The sequence below is a fragment of the Hydractinia symbiolongicarpus genome, chromosome 3 (genome assembly GCF_029227915.1).
Source record: "Hydractinia symbiolongicarpus strain clone_291-10 chromosome 3, HSymV2.1, whole genome shotgun sequence".
Lineage (NCBI taxonomy): Eukaryota > Metazoa > Cnidaria > Hydrozoa > Anthoathecata > Hydractiniidae > Hydractinia > Hydractinia symbiolongicarpus.
In genome coordinates, this window is record NC_079877.1 from 26,482,371 (window position 1) to 26,495,124 (window position 12,754).

A 12,754-nucleotide genomic window follows, 5' to 3' on the forward strand; every position below is an offset into this window, starting at 1 on the left:
GCCGTTCTTAAAACAATCTTGTAGAAAGCGTATAAAACTAAATTTTGATTTCGATGCGCACAGCAGCCTAATTGAGCAAACAAACATGTGAATTGGGTGTTCTCATATAGATAGGGAAAAGCAACAAACGACAGTTTAGCCCTTTGTTTTGTTCCCACGTGTAAAATAAAAGCTCATGCTCGTCCAATCCAATCAATTGATTTCGGTACTTTACACGTGTCAAAAAATGATAACTTAAATTTTCTTTCTTTTAAAAAACGTAACCCACACGAGCTAGACTAAAAACAGGCTCGTAGCATCTTTCGATATAAGGATGAAACCAGAGCAGGAGTAAAAGTGTCATAGTCTATCACAAAACGATACAGTCCGTGGGACTAAGGTTGGCAACAACCCTACAAATTACAGTTGGTTTATAATTTGGTAATCATATCCTAGAATAAAGGTGGAATTTTCATTGAAAGTTTTAAAAAAGTCGGCGAATTTTGTTTTAGAATAATGTAGAAATTTTTATTTTCAAAAACTCTCGTAATCAGTGTTCGAAAAAAAATAAGATGTACGTGCTTGGGCAGTTCCGGTTGAAATTAGAGAGAATTAGAGAGTAAACGAATTATCTTACGGTATTTGGTTTGTAAAATACGGAAGCATGTTTTTATTTTCAGCAACAAAACATACGAGAGATCATATATTTCCGCAGAGATAAAAATATATTTACACTGGTTTTAAACTACTAAATAGTTCTCATCTCTTGTCAAAAGTCAGTTGAAGTGTCCTATCCGGTACATGCAGCAATTTTCAAAAATATTACAACAAATATTTTTGTTATCACAATGTGCAAATTGGTTGTTAGTTTTCACAGTACTACCTATCAGGCGTGGCACTAACACCATATTTCGCTTTCATCTTATCGATCTGGTCCTTCTTTTTATCTTTATCCATCTTTTGAAACATCTAAAGAATGATTATAAACATGTAAAGAATATGCACAAAATCAAATATCCACAATGAAGTCGCGATAGTTTTTAAAAGAATTTTTATATCAAGAAGCAAGCATTACAAACTAAGTCTTGTTTACTTGCGTAAAAAATGGAATTTATTTATTCAGTTATTTCGGATCCACTTAAAAATCTATTTCCGTGACATTTTAACTACAATTCCTGAAATCTATATATATTATTGTTGTTACGGTACACGTAAAAGCAAACGTGCTCAGCGAGGCGGAGTAACAAGATCTAAAAATGGCCGAATAGTTTTCCTTCACATTCCAACTATTTTGAGTCAGTACAGACATACTATTGGAACCTTGGATTACCCAGAAATAAACATTCAATACCAATATATTCTGAAAAATAGTTTTAGTGGAGTGTCATTTAAACCTAAAACCCCTGACGTTTTTTTGACATATTCAGGTCAGAATTTGACATTATTCTGAAAATTTCTGACTTTCTGACCAGCATCTTTGACAGAGAGTAAACACCTAAAAATGTGTCTGCGTAGATTTCGTCAAAAAAAGCATAAAGAATCTACCTTGGTGGGTTGGTAGTAGAGGACAATCAAGTAACGATTACAGACGTTAAAGCCTGACAAATGATCACACGCATTCTTTGCATCGAATATATCTTCGTAAACAACATAAGCTGTTCCTCGTGTTTCTTGAGTAACTCCTCTAAAAGTGAACAGATTGTAAATGCAATGAATATGCAGAACGTTTTGATGTCAACTTAAATGGAATTCAAAAAAGTTTGTGTACAGAAAAAACAATTTTGAGCAGAATATGACCAAAAGTAGTTTTGTTTATGATATCCTGATAAGAATGTGGTTTGAAATATCTCTACGGAATACCTAAAGGGTACTAATTTTCGGGTGTTTAGGCTAAATTTGAATGTTCTATTGTAAAAATGCTTTCTTACGTAATTCGCGAAAAACAATAACTTCGAAATGTAACATTTTTAAGAACTAAAAAATTATTTACTCACAAAAATTAGTACCAGTAAAGTATGCATAAATAATATAAATCCCTCCAAAATACTCAAATGCAGATTAGCACCATCGCGTTGAACCTAGCCAAGCAGTGTTATCTGCTTTTAGATATTTTACTAAAAATTTCGTAGCTGTATGTCCAAAGTATCTATGTATCCAACAGTAATAAAAAACTCACAATCGCACTTGTCGGATAGCACCATACTTCCCAAATATATCATACAAATCTTCGGCTGTGATTTTGTAAGGCAAATTCCTAACATAAAAGACGAAAGTAGCAATACAAGAAGGTTAGTGCACAAAGAATTGGATTAATAAAAACAATGCTATTTCAGTACATACCTGACATACAAAATGCGGTTAACTTCTGGTGGAAGTCGCACCTAAAAGCAGAATAGAGCTTTTTAATAGTGATTTACACATGAAATTCGTCTTGTTGCATTATGGATATTGTTAGGAGAAAATATCAAGGATCTTGAACACAAAATGTAAACAACAATCCTCAGGAAAACCCCTAAATTAAGAAGCATCTGTTTTTTACGTGTTCTGCTCTTTCTTACAAGAATGAAATCCAAAAATGATAAAAATTCTTCTCATTGTTTACATTTTTTTCAAAAAAAACAAAAAGAAACCTTGAATCAAAGAAAAAAATGTCTTCAAAGTGAAATCTTTGGAGGTGCACTATTTTTGAAGTTGTCCACAATCTCCTGTTGGTGGCCATCGTTCATAAATTTTTAATATCAACAGTTTTAGAGACATTTTGAGTTTCTGATTTCCGGGTAAGGCTGTTTAAGCTGATCTAAAGACCGGGGGTCTTTAGATCAGCTCAAAGTCTCAAAAAAATTTCAAGGGCTATCGACGCCCAAAATAAATTTTTGGATCAGCCCCTGGGAACCTACCAAAAAGCAATGTTAAGTATAGTTAGTGTTGATAGTTGATAGTGATGTTGATAGTGAGAAAAAATTCTAGCAAATTAGATTGTGCTCTTGGTAATTCTATTTGTCTAATTTGTTTGTCTTTCATTGCTACAAATGTGACTAAAAATATCTGGTATTTTTAGAACTAATACATAGATAAGTCTCCTTAATTTTTTAACATTGCCAATTTTGAAAATTGCCACAAGCTTAGTTTACTGAGTTTATTGAATCTTTTCACAATTGTCAACAATGGTTTTTTAATAGGTTAGGTAAGTTTATATATATTAATGAATAAACCAGATATAACTTTTAAAAGAAAGAAATAGAAACTGGCTGCAAACAAAAAAAATAGAAAAAATAGGCAATCACTGTTTTAAGGCTGTTTCGGCAGGAAGTTCTACGGCGAAATAATGATTTAGTAGTCCTCTATAGGGGAGTGTTTGTTTTAGTTATCTGTGCAGAAAAAATGCTCCCGTTATTAATAATTAATTATTTCAACTGGCCACAGCAAAAGAGAATGAAAAATATGAAAGTAGAAAAATGGGTTTAAGTTTGTAAACATAGTGCTTTTATGAAACCTAAATGAAACTTAAAAAGCAATAAAAACAAAACTATTTTTGATTTATTTTGTTTTTTAAAACGAATGAATAATAGCCTGTTTAAACTCGTGGTAGGAAATACAATCTATAGGTTTGGAAAATTCCAGATCACTTAAAAGATCACAGACGACTGTTGTAGCTTGGTACTAATGAAACCAATTGAACATAAAATAATAATGCAAAATGATAAATTTGTAAAAATAATAGGTTTTTGAACCTTGTGCAACAGAGTAGTCTATTATAACACTCAAAAACTAATAATTCCCTTACCGCTACACTATACTGCCGTGCTTTACTAGTCTCGGTAGTAAAAACGGCGACAAAAAGGAGCCGATTTTAAAGTTCTACCGTCTAAAGCCATAGAACAATAAATTTATCTGCTTTAGGTAATCTAAGAAGCAATAATTTACTCTGGAAAATAAAGCAATGCCACCCTTTTCACAACAACTCCTCATTTTGATCAACCCTACCCATTTTAACTCCCTTTTTTCAGCTATATAAAATTTAGAAAGTCGAACCCCTTCCTTTGTAAAGAGGATAAGGGTCCAACTATGCTCACTAGCTCAGGCGCTAATTTCTTGTGCTTTAGTGTTAGTGATATTATTATATATTTTATAATTTAGTTTTAGAAGATAAAAACCTTAGAAAAAGTAATAATCAAGTCTGTTTTATTATCATCATTACAGGGTTTATGGGTTCAAACTTCCCCCAATTTTCTCCTGCATAAAATATAACATGGAAAAGTAAAAAAAATAAAATAAAAATAATCCAATATTCTCTAGGGCATATAAATTTAGATAAAAAACAAATATGGTTGATGGGTCACAAAAAAATTTAAATTATCTCACAAAATTCATCACATCAAAAAAATTAGGTACTAATGCAATCCATGACAAGTGTTCTCAGATCACAGCTAAAAGCTTAGCCAGGAAACCCAGAGTAATTTTTCTTACCACCGGGAAATCGTTGTAGTTAAGGTGGGAAAAATTACACTGGGTCTCAAACGATTTTTCTGCGGCCAAAATCTGGCCGCGCTTTTTGATTGGCTAATTCTATTGTTCTCTGCTCACATAATTATTATCGGGGAAAGCCCTTTTCATCCTGAATATTCCAGCGAGTGGTTTCACTCACCCTAATAAACATTAGTGTTCTACAAAGTTTTTACCAAAGTAAGATTTGGCCAAGCTTGGTCAACAATTCACAGATAAATTAAAATGTCCTCTAAAGTGATTAGTCACATTGTTTGACTTAAACTCGGGGTTTCCGCTGAGTAATTCGTTCGCGTCTAAGCTTTAGTTTGAGAGAAATTTTTGCAATTTAACTTTAGCCTATACTGTCCTAGCTAATTAAGTAATTATCTAAAGAAACAGCTTGCGATATAGTTTTGACTATACGCCATCCCTAGAAACAACTTTGCACAAGTTTCTGCGCTGGTGAAAATGGTAATATAGTACACAGCATCATGATGTAAGGCTCAGGATATCATATCATAGCCATCCATTGTTGTCAGTAAAAAGAGAAAGTTACAGAGAAAGGTAAAATTACGGTATTAAGACATACACGTGATTAGGACAGTATACGCGCTAAAAATGTGTATAATCTTGCAAATAAGTATGCAGCTAGCTATAATAGGTTATATATAAATGCATTAACTTACGTTTGTCCTCTTTTGCATCGCCATCTTGCCTGAAGTAAAAAAAACTATAAATCAGCCTTATGTAAAACCAACACGAATGCCCGCAATCTTCAGGCTGCACAACCTCGTCCTCAGTATTTTAAAGATACCTCGCCGTGTCGTGACGACGATGTTTTAAAGCTCCTACCTTGTCCCCAGGGTTTTTTGCCTTTTTGACATCGAGGCGCTAGCGGATTTGGCATCATCATAGGCAAAAAACCCTGAGGACAAGGATGTTGAAGTTTAACTTCGGTACCTTGTACCGTGACGATTTCGATAAACGGCTGTTGAGAAGCAAATAGTCCTTGGTTACGATGCTCTTCGATTTTAATGTGCAACTTTTGCTTTAAATGACTATGATGATGCCCATTTTTTATTTAACTTTTTTGAAGGTTTTTAAGGCCATATGTTATGTTGCAAAATCTACCGCAGTAAATATCACTGTTGTAATGCTTTTCCTAATTGAAAAGAACTTTAAGAAATTCCAAGTACTTCAAACCAACGCCAAAACAAACACCGCAGTCGACTAACGGAGAAGAAATTTTCACGAACTTTCGCAAAATACAGCAAAGTCGGCAACCATTTTAACCTCGTTCCCAAGGCACTTTGCCTAGTTGATGGGGTTGATGGTGGCCACTCCTATAATAACGGCTTAGTGGCTACAAGATCCTGGGGACGAGGTTGCCGCCAATCGTAGAAACTTATTTTTGTGAAAAATCAAATCTTACCTGACTTAAGAAAAGAAAATATTATTTGCTTAAGGAGATGGAAAAACACATTATAGGAGACTTGTACGAACGTAACAAGATAATTCTCTTCAATTTTCAACTATCTTCAATTATTACGGTCACACTATTTCTTTGCTACTAGTAATTGTTTCATTAGCTATTTTTCTCTCTTCTTAGCTAAGATTAATTCACAAGAATTCTCGATTCACAAAAATTTCTTTTCGCCAGATAAAGAAAATAATCTAATAGTGTAGAAGATATAATAGTATATATATAATAGGGTTATGGCTTAGAAAATTTTTGAGAGGATTTTTCCTATTTCGCCAAAAGATAATTAATAAGTCCCCTGTATCTCAAACTTCCTTCTACTTTGAACCTGCGCCCTTCTTAATTTAGCTAGCCAACAAAATATTTAATTTCTTAAAAATTCGCTACAGCTTTTCAGCTATTTCCTAAAATTGGCGAAATCATTGTGTTGATGTAGTCTATCTGAAGAACCATCTGTAATTCTATTTTAAAATATGAGTCAGTTTCACATGCTTACTAAGGAGAATATATTAATAATCTTGAAACAAAGCGGTAGAGGCGGTTTAAAACTGTCTTTCTTTTTACCAAAATGTTAACACTTCTCTTCAGATGACATTACAATCATAAACTCAGGCGTATTAAAAACCTCAAAACAAGCCTAAGGACAAATAATACATTATTAATACAACACCACAGGGTTTCGGAGCTGCTGATTAAGTCAATTCCATGACTTTTATAAATATTTTCAAAACGTGTTAAAATTATGTTCAAAAATTTGAAAAAAATTATTTATTGATCCATACTTGCAATAGAAATGTATTTTAGCAGCCAGATTTTATTCACAAATTCATTTGCTGTAAAATCGTTTTAGGTGTCGGAAAGGAAAATATATCTAAAGAGGTAAAAAAAAATGTATATAAGTGGTGTCAGACTATTTGAGAAGTATAAAATTATAAGTAAAAAGCAACAAGTAAAGCAGAAATTTTCTTGGAATATATTTTCTAGCCTTCCGCAATCCCTAGTGTTTCTTCTTCACTTATGAGAAACCAAACTCATAGGTATCTGTATTTTTTAGTTGAGATGCTGAAACCGGGATTGACTGTTACACCAAAGTGCGTTTTGACAACAGGACGAGATGTTGTGTTTATTTCTGAGATTTGAATTAGTTTCTCTGTTGCGTTGCATTTTCCTTGCGTTGCATTTTTAGTAATATCACTTTGTGCTTTTAGATTATCTCAACATGAGCGTCAAAATAGAAATGGAAAGTCCAAACCAGTTAAAGAATGGTAAGCCTGAACTTTAAGAACTTTAAAATTAGAAGGTTGATGAACTTTAATATTACTAACTAAAATTGTGGGAATAAATTATGACAGTTTGTCACTTCCCCGCCCTTCCCTATCTTACTCAATGTTGTGAAGTCAAAACATCCGGCAGATGCAAGCCTAGGCTATCCACAACATTGAGAATTAGGGAGGGGTTTCTTAAAGCAACTTTTTACCATAAAATGTCTCGATATATTATGTTCACGATTGTAACTTTGTGACCCGTTTGTGTGCTAGTTAAAACGCTGCTCAAAATGATGTGAAGAATGATGCACATTCGACGAACGTTTAAGAAAATACTGAAGTTTAAAGGTAGCCTCTTAAAAAATAATGGCTTGGTCAAGCTTTGGCGGATTTGCCTAATTTTAGTTTTAAGTGACTCCTAGTTCCACTAGTTTTCAAATTATTGGGCCTTATAGTTATATGAGTATTGCAATGACTTCACCTTAGTGAGTCACTATATTAATAGCTGTCGTCCATCTCTTTGTCTGTCTGTTACGGAAACATGAAATGCGATATATAAAGGACCGGCGACCCAGTGGTTTTTTAGCTTTAGACTATGTTAGCACAGAACCTCCTTAACATTATTATTTTGCTGAAGTGTTAATTCTGCTTCAGCAAAATATAGTTGAAAATCACGTTATCTAGACTGTGTAAATACCTATACATAAAAAACAAAATTAAGGAAGGCATGGGTAGTCCACTTTTTTAAAATAGACTTGTCGTCACAATCAATTAAACGTACCCGCGACCGTACCCCCAAACAAAGCCCAAAATGGTTAGCCATTCATTACCTTGTTATTCCAACAGAACTTAATATGTTATATTTATACTCGTAAAATTCATACAAATTATGTGACACTTTATATTTATCGTGGCTGGCCTTAAAACAACAGGGAGCGTACCTGCTTTGTTTTTAAATTAATTTACGGGGAAAGTCATGGACAAATGAACATTTTCTATTATCTTTAACCTTATCGTGGCTGGTCTTAAAACAACAGGGAGCGTAACTGCTTTGTTTTTAAATTAATTTACGAGGAAAGTCATGGACAAATAAACGTTTTCAATTATCTTTAATTTTTTGAGATAATAAACACAATAAACTTAAAGATAAATTTTTTAAGAGGATTCTTTTACGAGTTAAATCAACTAGTCTGATATACTAATATAGTCTGATATACTAACACCACTGTCATATATCTGCAACCGGAAAAACAAATGCGTTTTTCATAAAAGAGCATAAAAAAGTGACGGGAAATTAACATTGTTATTATTATTTCAAGTTTTCGCGCCTGTTTAACGAAGTTAACAAAAAAAAAAGTGTTAAGAAGAACAAAAATTTTAGGCAATTTCTATAGGTGAAATTTGGGTTCCCGTGTTTAAATTGAAATTTACAATTTAATTTATAATGAACAGTTTTTATTATACAAACGTCACTTTTACTATTCCTTTGATTTGCTCTATTATATTCCCTCCTCCCATTTGAATTTTACAAATCATGTCATTTCTTGAATAGTAACATATTTTAGATAAATAACGCCTTATTATTATTTAGATGATTCCGGTAAAGAATATTTCCTCGAGACATCCAAAGAGGATTCAATATTTTTTAAGAAAGCAACTGAATACGAGGATTCTTTCACTGTTCATGGCTTAAGCAAAATCTTCAAAGGAAACACAGTAGAGCGAATAGTTTGGTTGATAGCACTTATTGGTGGATTAGCATGCGTAGGTTTTGTTGTTAATCAGTTAGTTGGAAAATACAGGAGCAAACAAACATTCATTGCAATAAGAAAAGAAATTGCACATAAAAATTATTTTCCATCTCTAACAATCTGCCTGGAAAGATATGAACAAGACACATACTGTAGTGCACCTGTAGGTACAGACCTTGTGCGTTTTTTAAACTGCAATTGGAAAGGAAAGTACCCCGACACTCATATTTATTTGTCCGGTGCTTTTCGGTATACGACTTGGCAAAACAGTGATTTTTCGGTCACGTGTACGAGCAATGAAAAGTGTGGTCAGAATGAATTTAACCCATCTGTCATAAAAACAGCAAATTATTCCCGTGCTACCTGTGTGACCTGGAATTATGATGGAAAGCATTACAACACAGGGAATAAGGTACAACTCAAAGTAAAACCTTTAAGAAGAAGAAATTTACCTTTCAATATTGAAGTTATCATTCACCAACATGATGATTTTCCCTTTATCATGAACACTGGCATTATAAAACTTTCATCAACACAGGATTACCAAATCAGAATCCAAAAGAACCAAATAAAAAGACTCCCAGCACCGTTTCCTTCCAACTGTTCGAAAGGCCTGCAGGAGAGGATATTTCCAGGAAAGTATAGTATCTCCTCCTGTCTAAACACAATTAAATGCATGAAAGCACTCAAATTATGCAATGGAACCTACGATTATTGCCGTGATTTTATAGATGAAGAAACGTACCAAAAATATAGGAGGAATAGCTCGCATGGTAATGTATTTTTGTGCCTTTTGAACAATTCGGAAAAGGTTATAGCAAATGTTTCTGATTGTCAGCTGCCATGCGAAGAAATAAATTACGACATTTCCACAACAAGTTACAATGCCAACATGAAAAAATCATCTGTTACTTTCTCGTTGGAAAATCAGCATCCCAATATCTTGACACATGTCCTTGAAAATGAAATGTATTCATGGGAGAGCTTGTTGGCAGAATCAGGAGGATTTATTGGATTAATGGCGGGAATGTCCGTGTTATCCTTAGTGGAAATAATGATTTATGGGTTTTTGCTTATGATGCATAAATGTGCGAAGTTAGTACGATCTAAGCGTCATTAAAAAAGATACAAAAAGAAGAGATCAACTTTTACTAAACTTAAGGTGGCAGTAAACCTTTTAAAATTAAAAAAAAACTCTATCTAGTTTCTCAACGACGCATAAAATAGCTGAGATATCACATTTTTATGTTTCATTTACTAAAGGAGCTAACACATACCGAGAGAAAATTGTTTAGGGATCCATATAGAGGAAGGGATTCTAGAATATAAACACTGACCAAAAATTTGTTGCTTTCTTGATTCTGTAAAAGCCAAAAGCTCTGTATAAAGCACTTTATTGCTATAAAAATGTTTATGATTTCGTATGTAAATTAGCCTGTTTCCAGAAAGGACCCACTATTTCGAAAGTGTGGGTCCTTTCAAGAGATGTATTTAACGAAATTTCAGCAGTCATATAGAAAGCATGAAAATGTTCTTATTTCACAGATGAACCTTGCAAGTTGTATTATTTTAGTTTTTAGGACGTCTGGTAGTAAGTGCAGTGTACTTACACAAACGTTAACGTACCCTTTAAACAAGTAACGTATCTACAATCTTAGACCAAAGTATTGAGAAAAATACAGTTAGACGTCATTTTCAAATATGGACAAAAGCGTCAAACAGTATGCAGCTGGCACGCTGCAAAGTCTCCACCTTTTCGCGCCAGTACAGTCCAGCAATACAGCAATACAGTCCTTGCCGAGATCCGCCAAGGCTCCGAAATTACTAGAGAAAGTAAATGCTGACTTAAGCAACAATTATCACATTTCAAGATCACACGATCCTGCTTTCTTACGATTTTTATTCCGCATTAAGCATTGACAAGTTTAAAATGCGTGAATCTAATATAGAATTAACCTATAGAATTAACCTATATTACTTGTGGTGGCGAACTTCGAACTTGAACTGTCTTATCTCAACTTATTTTGACTGAGATTGTAGTTGCTCTTTTGAGTATATTTCAGCAAAATAACTAACAACTCGAAAATGTGCTTTGATTCGCGATTTTGCTTACAGCAACACTTTGCATATTCTCCTAACAATTGATTTCACATTAACGTAATTTCATTTCTTCCGTTTTATATCGAGGATTTTAACAATCTTTGCGGTTAGTTCTGACGAAATAAACGAAATAGAACAACAGAAATTACATTCTCCTTGTTTTTTTGAAGCATAAATCCTACAAGTATATTCAGGCTAAGATAGAAGAATTTTCTGAGCACATGCTAAGCATATTAGCCGGCTTTAGTGAATCCTTCTGATGCGTTTTTCTTGTGTAATGAGTATTTTAATTCGTCACAGATTTTTTAATTCTGATACACACAAGACTTAATAAACACCACGAAACTGTCTATACTTGACTTGTGCAATGATACCTTTAATTTTGTTTTTGTTTTTTTGGCTGAAAACGGGGTTATTTGTCTTAATGCACAAAGCAACGTTTAAATTTTGCATTTTTTTGGAAGTAAGCAAAACATAAGCATACTCTAAGCTTGACTGTATTTTTCGCATAAGTATACCCAGTCGGATTTTGCATTTTCATTTGCTCTTTTGTTGGCAGTAAATTTTTTTTATCTGTACTTAAGACACCAACAAATGAGTCATTTGATACCCTAGCTTCAAGGTAAGAAAGTGACTAGTAGCGAGTTAGTAAGTCACATTTTGCTAGCTTGAGATAAATGGCTCACTGGATAATCATTCTCACTTTATTTTAGGGATTTTAAAAGATAACAATGGTGCTGATAGAGATCTGAAACATTGCCAACGTTTAAAATTATAAAACACCTGTATGAGCTATTGTGAACATATCAATATCAGAGCACTGGTAGCTACGCAATATTATATATGTTCTTCCTGACCCGTCCTTAGTTTTGACCTAGGATGATAGAAACCTAAATCTTTCTGAAAGAGCAACCATTGGATATCCCGCGCCCTGAAAACGTGCAGCCCAGTGTTTTGCCACGTTTTGTAATAAGTGGCTGATTCTGTAACACATGCTGATTTTCGTCATAAAAACGGCTTACTTTGTAGTGCCTGCCGCGTTTTGAATTAAAAACAGCTCATTCTGTAAAAAAGCTACCTGTTGGTTAATGAGCTGGTGAAATCAAATGACTGTTCATTTTTGTGCAAAAATTCACATCTCTGGTGAATGTTATGCTGAAATCACATGTTCTGGTGATTTTGGTGCGTAAACAAATATTTTTATATAATGGAATTGATGCGTCAGCTTATATATCCTAGTAAAATATAATCCTGTGATAATTCCTGCGTTTAAATTGATGATTCTAGTGCATATCCTTGTGATAGTGTTATCACTGTTTTGTTTAGTGCATACCCTCACAAGATTGCTCTGTACTAGGGCAATGCTACTTAGTACGGACAACTAAAGCAGTTTCTGAATTATTTAACGGAGGATTCAATATACTTTTTTTCTCGCTGGTCAAGGGTCTAGAAAAATAGTCATGCACAACTCTAACCAGCACATGGAATAACACACTACGTATTTTACCAAGGCGAAAGATATTATTGCGTAGTATTAAATTATTTTTCTTCTCTTCTACTTTTCTGTTTTCTCTGCTCTTCAAATTTCTCAATCTCTACAAAAGCATTTAAAAATAGTTTTTCATTGTAAGTTTTAGGATAACTCGGCTGGTAACTCCAATCCCACTTGTTTTAAGGTCCACTGGAATATCCTC

The 12,754-nt window shown here is 33.6% G+C and overlaps 2 protein-coding genes across 2 annotated transcripts; one reads left to right on the top strand and one right to left on the bottom strand.

The window, feature by feature from the left end:
• Positions 1 to 669: 669 nt before the first annotated feature.
• Positions 670 to 5,252, bottom strand: LOC130636521 (splicing factor 3B subunit 6-like). The gene is made up of 5 exons (XM_057446266.1): positions 5,151 to 5,252; positions 2,320 to 2,360; positions 2,156 to 2,233; positions 1,525 to 1,663; positions 670 to 948 (listed from the first exon to the last, which is right to left on the bottom strand). The coding sequence occupies exons 1-5, from the start codon at positions 5,172 to 5,174 to the stop codon at positions 859 to 861; spliced, it is 372 nt and encodes a 123-aa protein (XP_057302249.1). The 5' UTR covers positions 5,175 to 5,252; the 3' UTR covers positions 670 to 858.
• A 1,246-nt stretch (positions 5,253 to 6,498) lies between these two features.
• On the top strand, positions 6,499 to 12,216 carry LOC130636522 (uncharacterized). The gene is made up of 2 exons (XM_057446267.1): positions 6,499 to 7,209; positions 8,801 to 12,216. The coding sequence occupies exons 1-2, from the start codon at positions 7,164 to 7,166 to the stop codon at positions 10,078 to 10,080; spliced, it is 1,326 nt and encodes a 441-aa protein (XP_057302250.1). The 5' UTR covers positions 6,499 to 7,163; the 3' UTR covers positions 10,081 to 12,216.
• The last annotated feature ends 538 nt before the right edge of the window (positions 12,217 to 12,754 follow it).

Bases quoted from the DNA above. Each gene is read 5' to 3' on its own strand.
- LOC130636522 (XM_057446267.1), top strand. From the start codon at position 7,164: ATGAGCGTCAAAATAGAAATGGAAAGTCCAAACCAGTTAAAGAATG. The intron at 7,210-8,800 runs GTAAGCCTGAAC...ATTATTATTTAG, and splicing joins TCCAAACCAGTTAAAGAATG to ATGATTCCGGTAAAGAATAT.
- LOC130636521 (XM_057446266.1), bottom strand. From the start codon at position 5,174: ATGGCGATGCAAAAGAGGACAAAC. The intron at 2,361-5,150 runs GTAAGTTAATGC...TTCTGCTTTTAG, and splicing joins CGATGCAAAAGAGGACAAAC to GTGCGACTTCCACCAGAAGT. The intron at 1,664-2,155 runs GTGAGTTTTTTA...GTTCACTTTTAG, and splicing joins GCTATCCGACAAGTGCGATT to AGGAGTTACTCAAGAAACAC.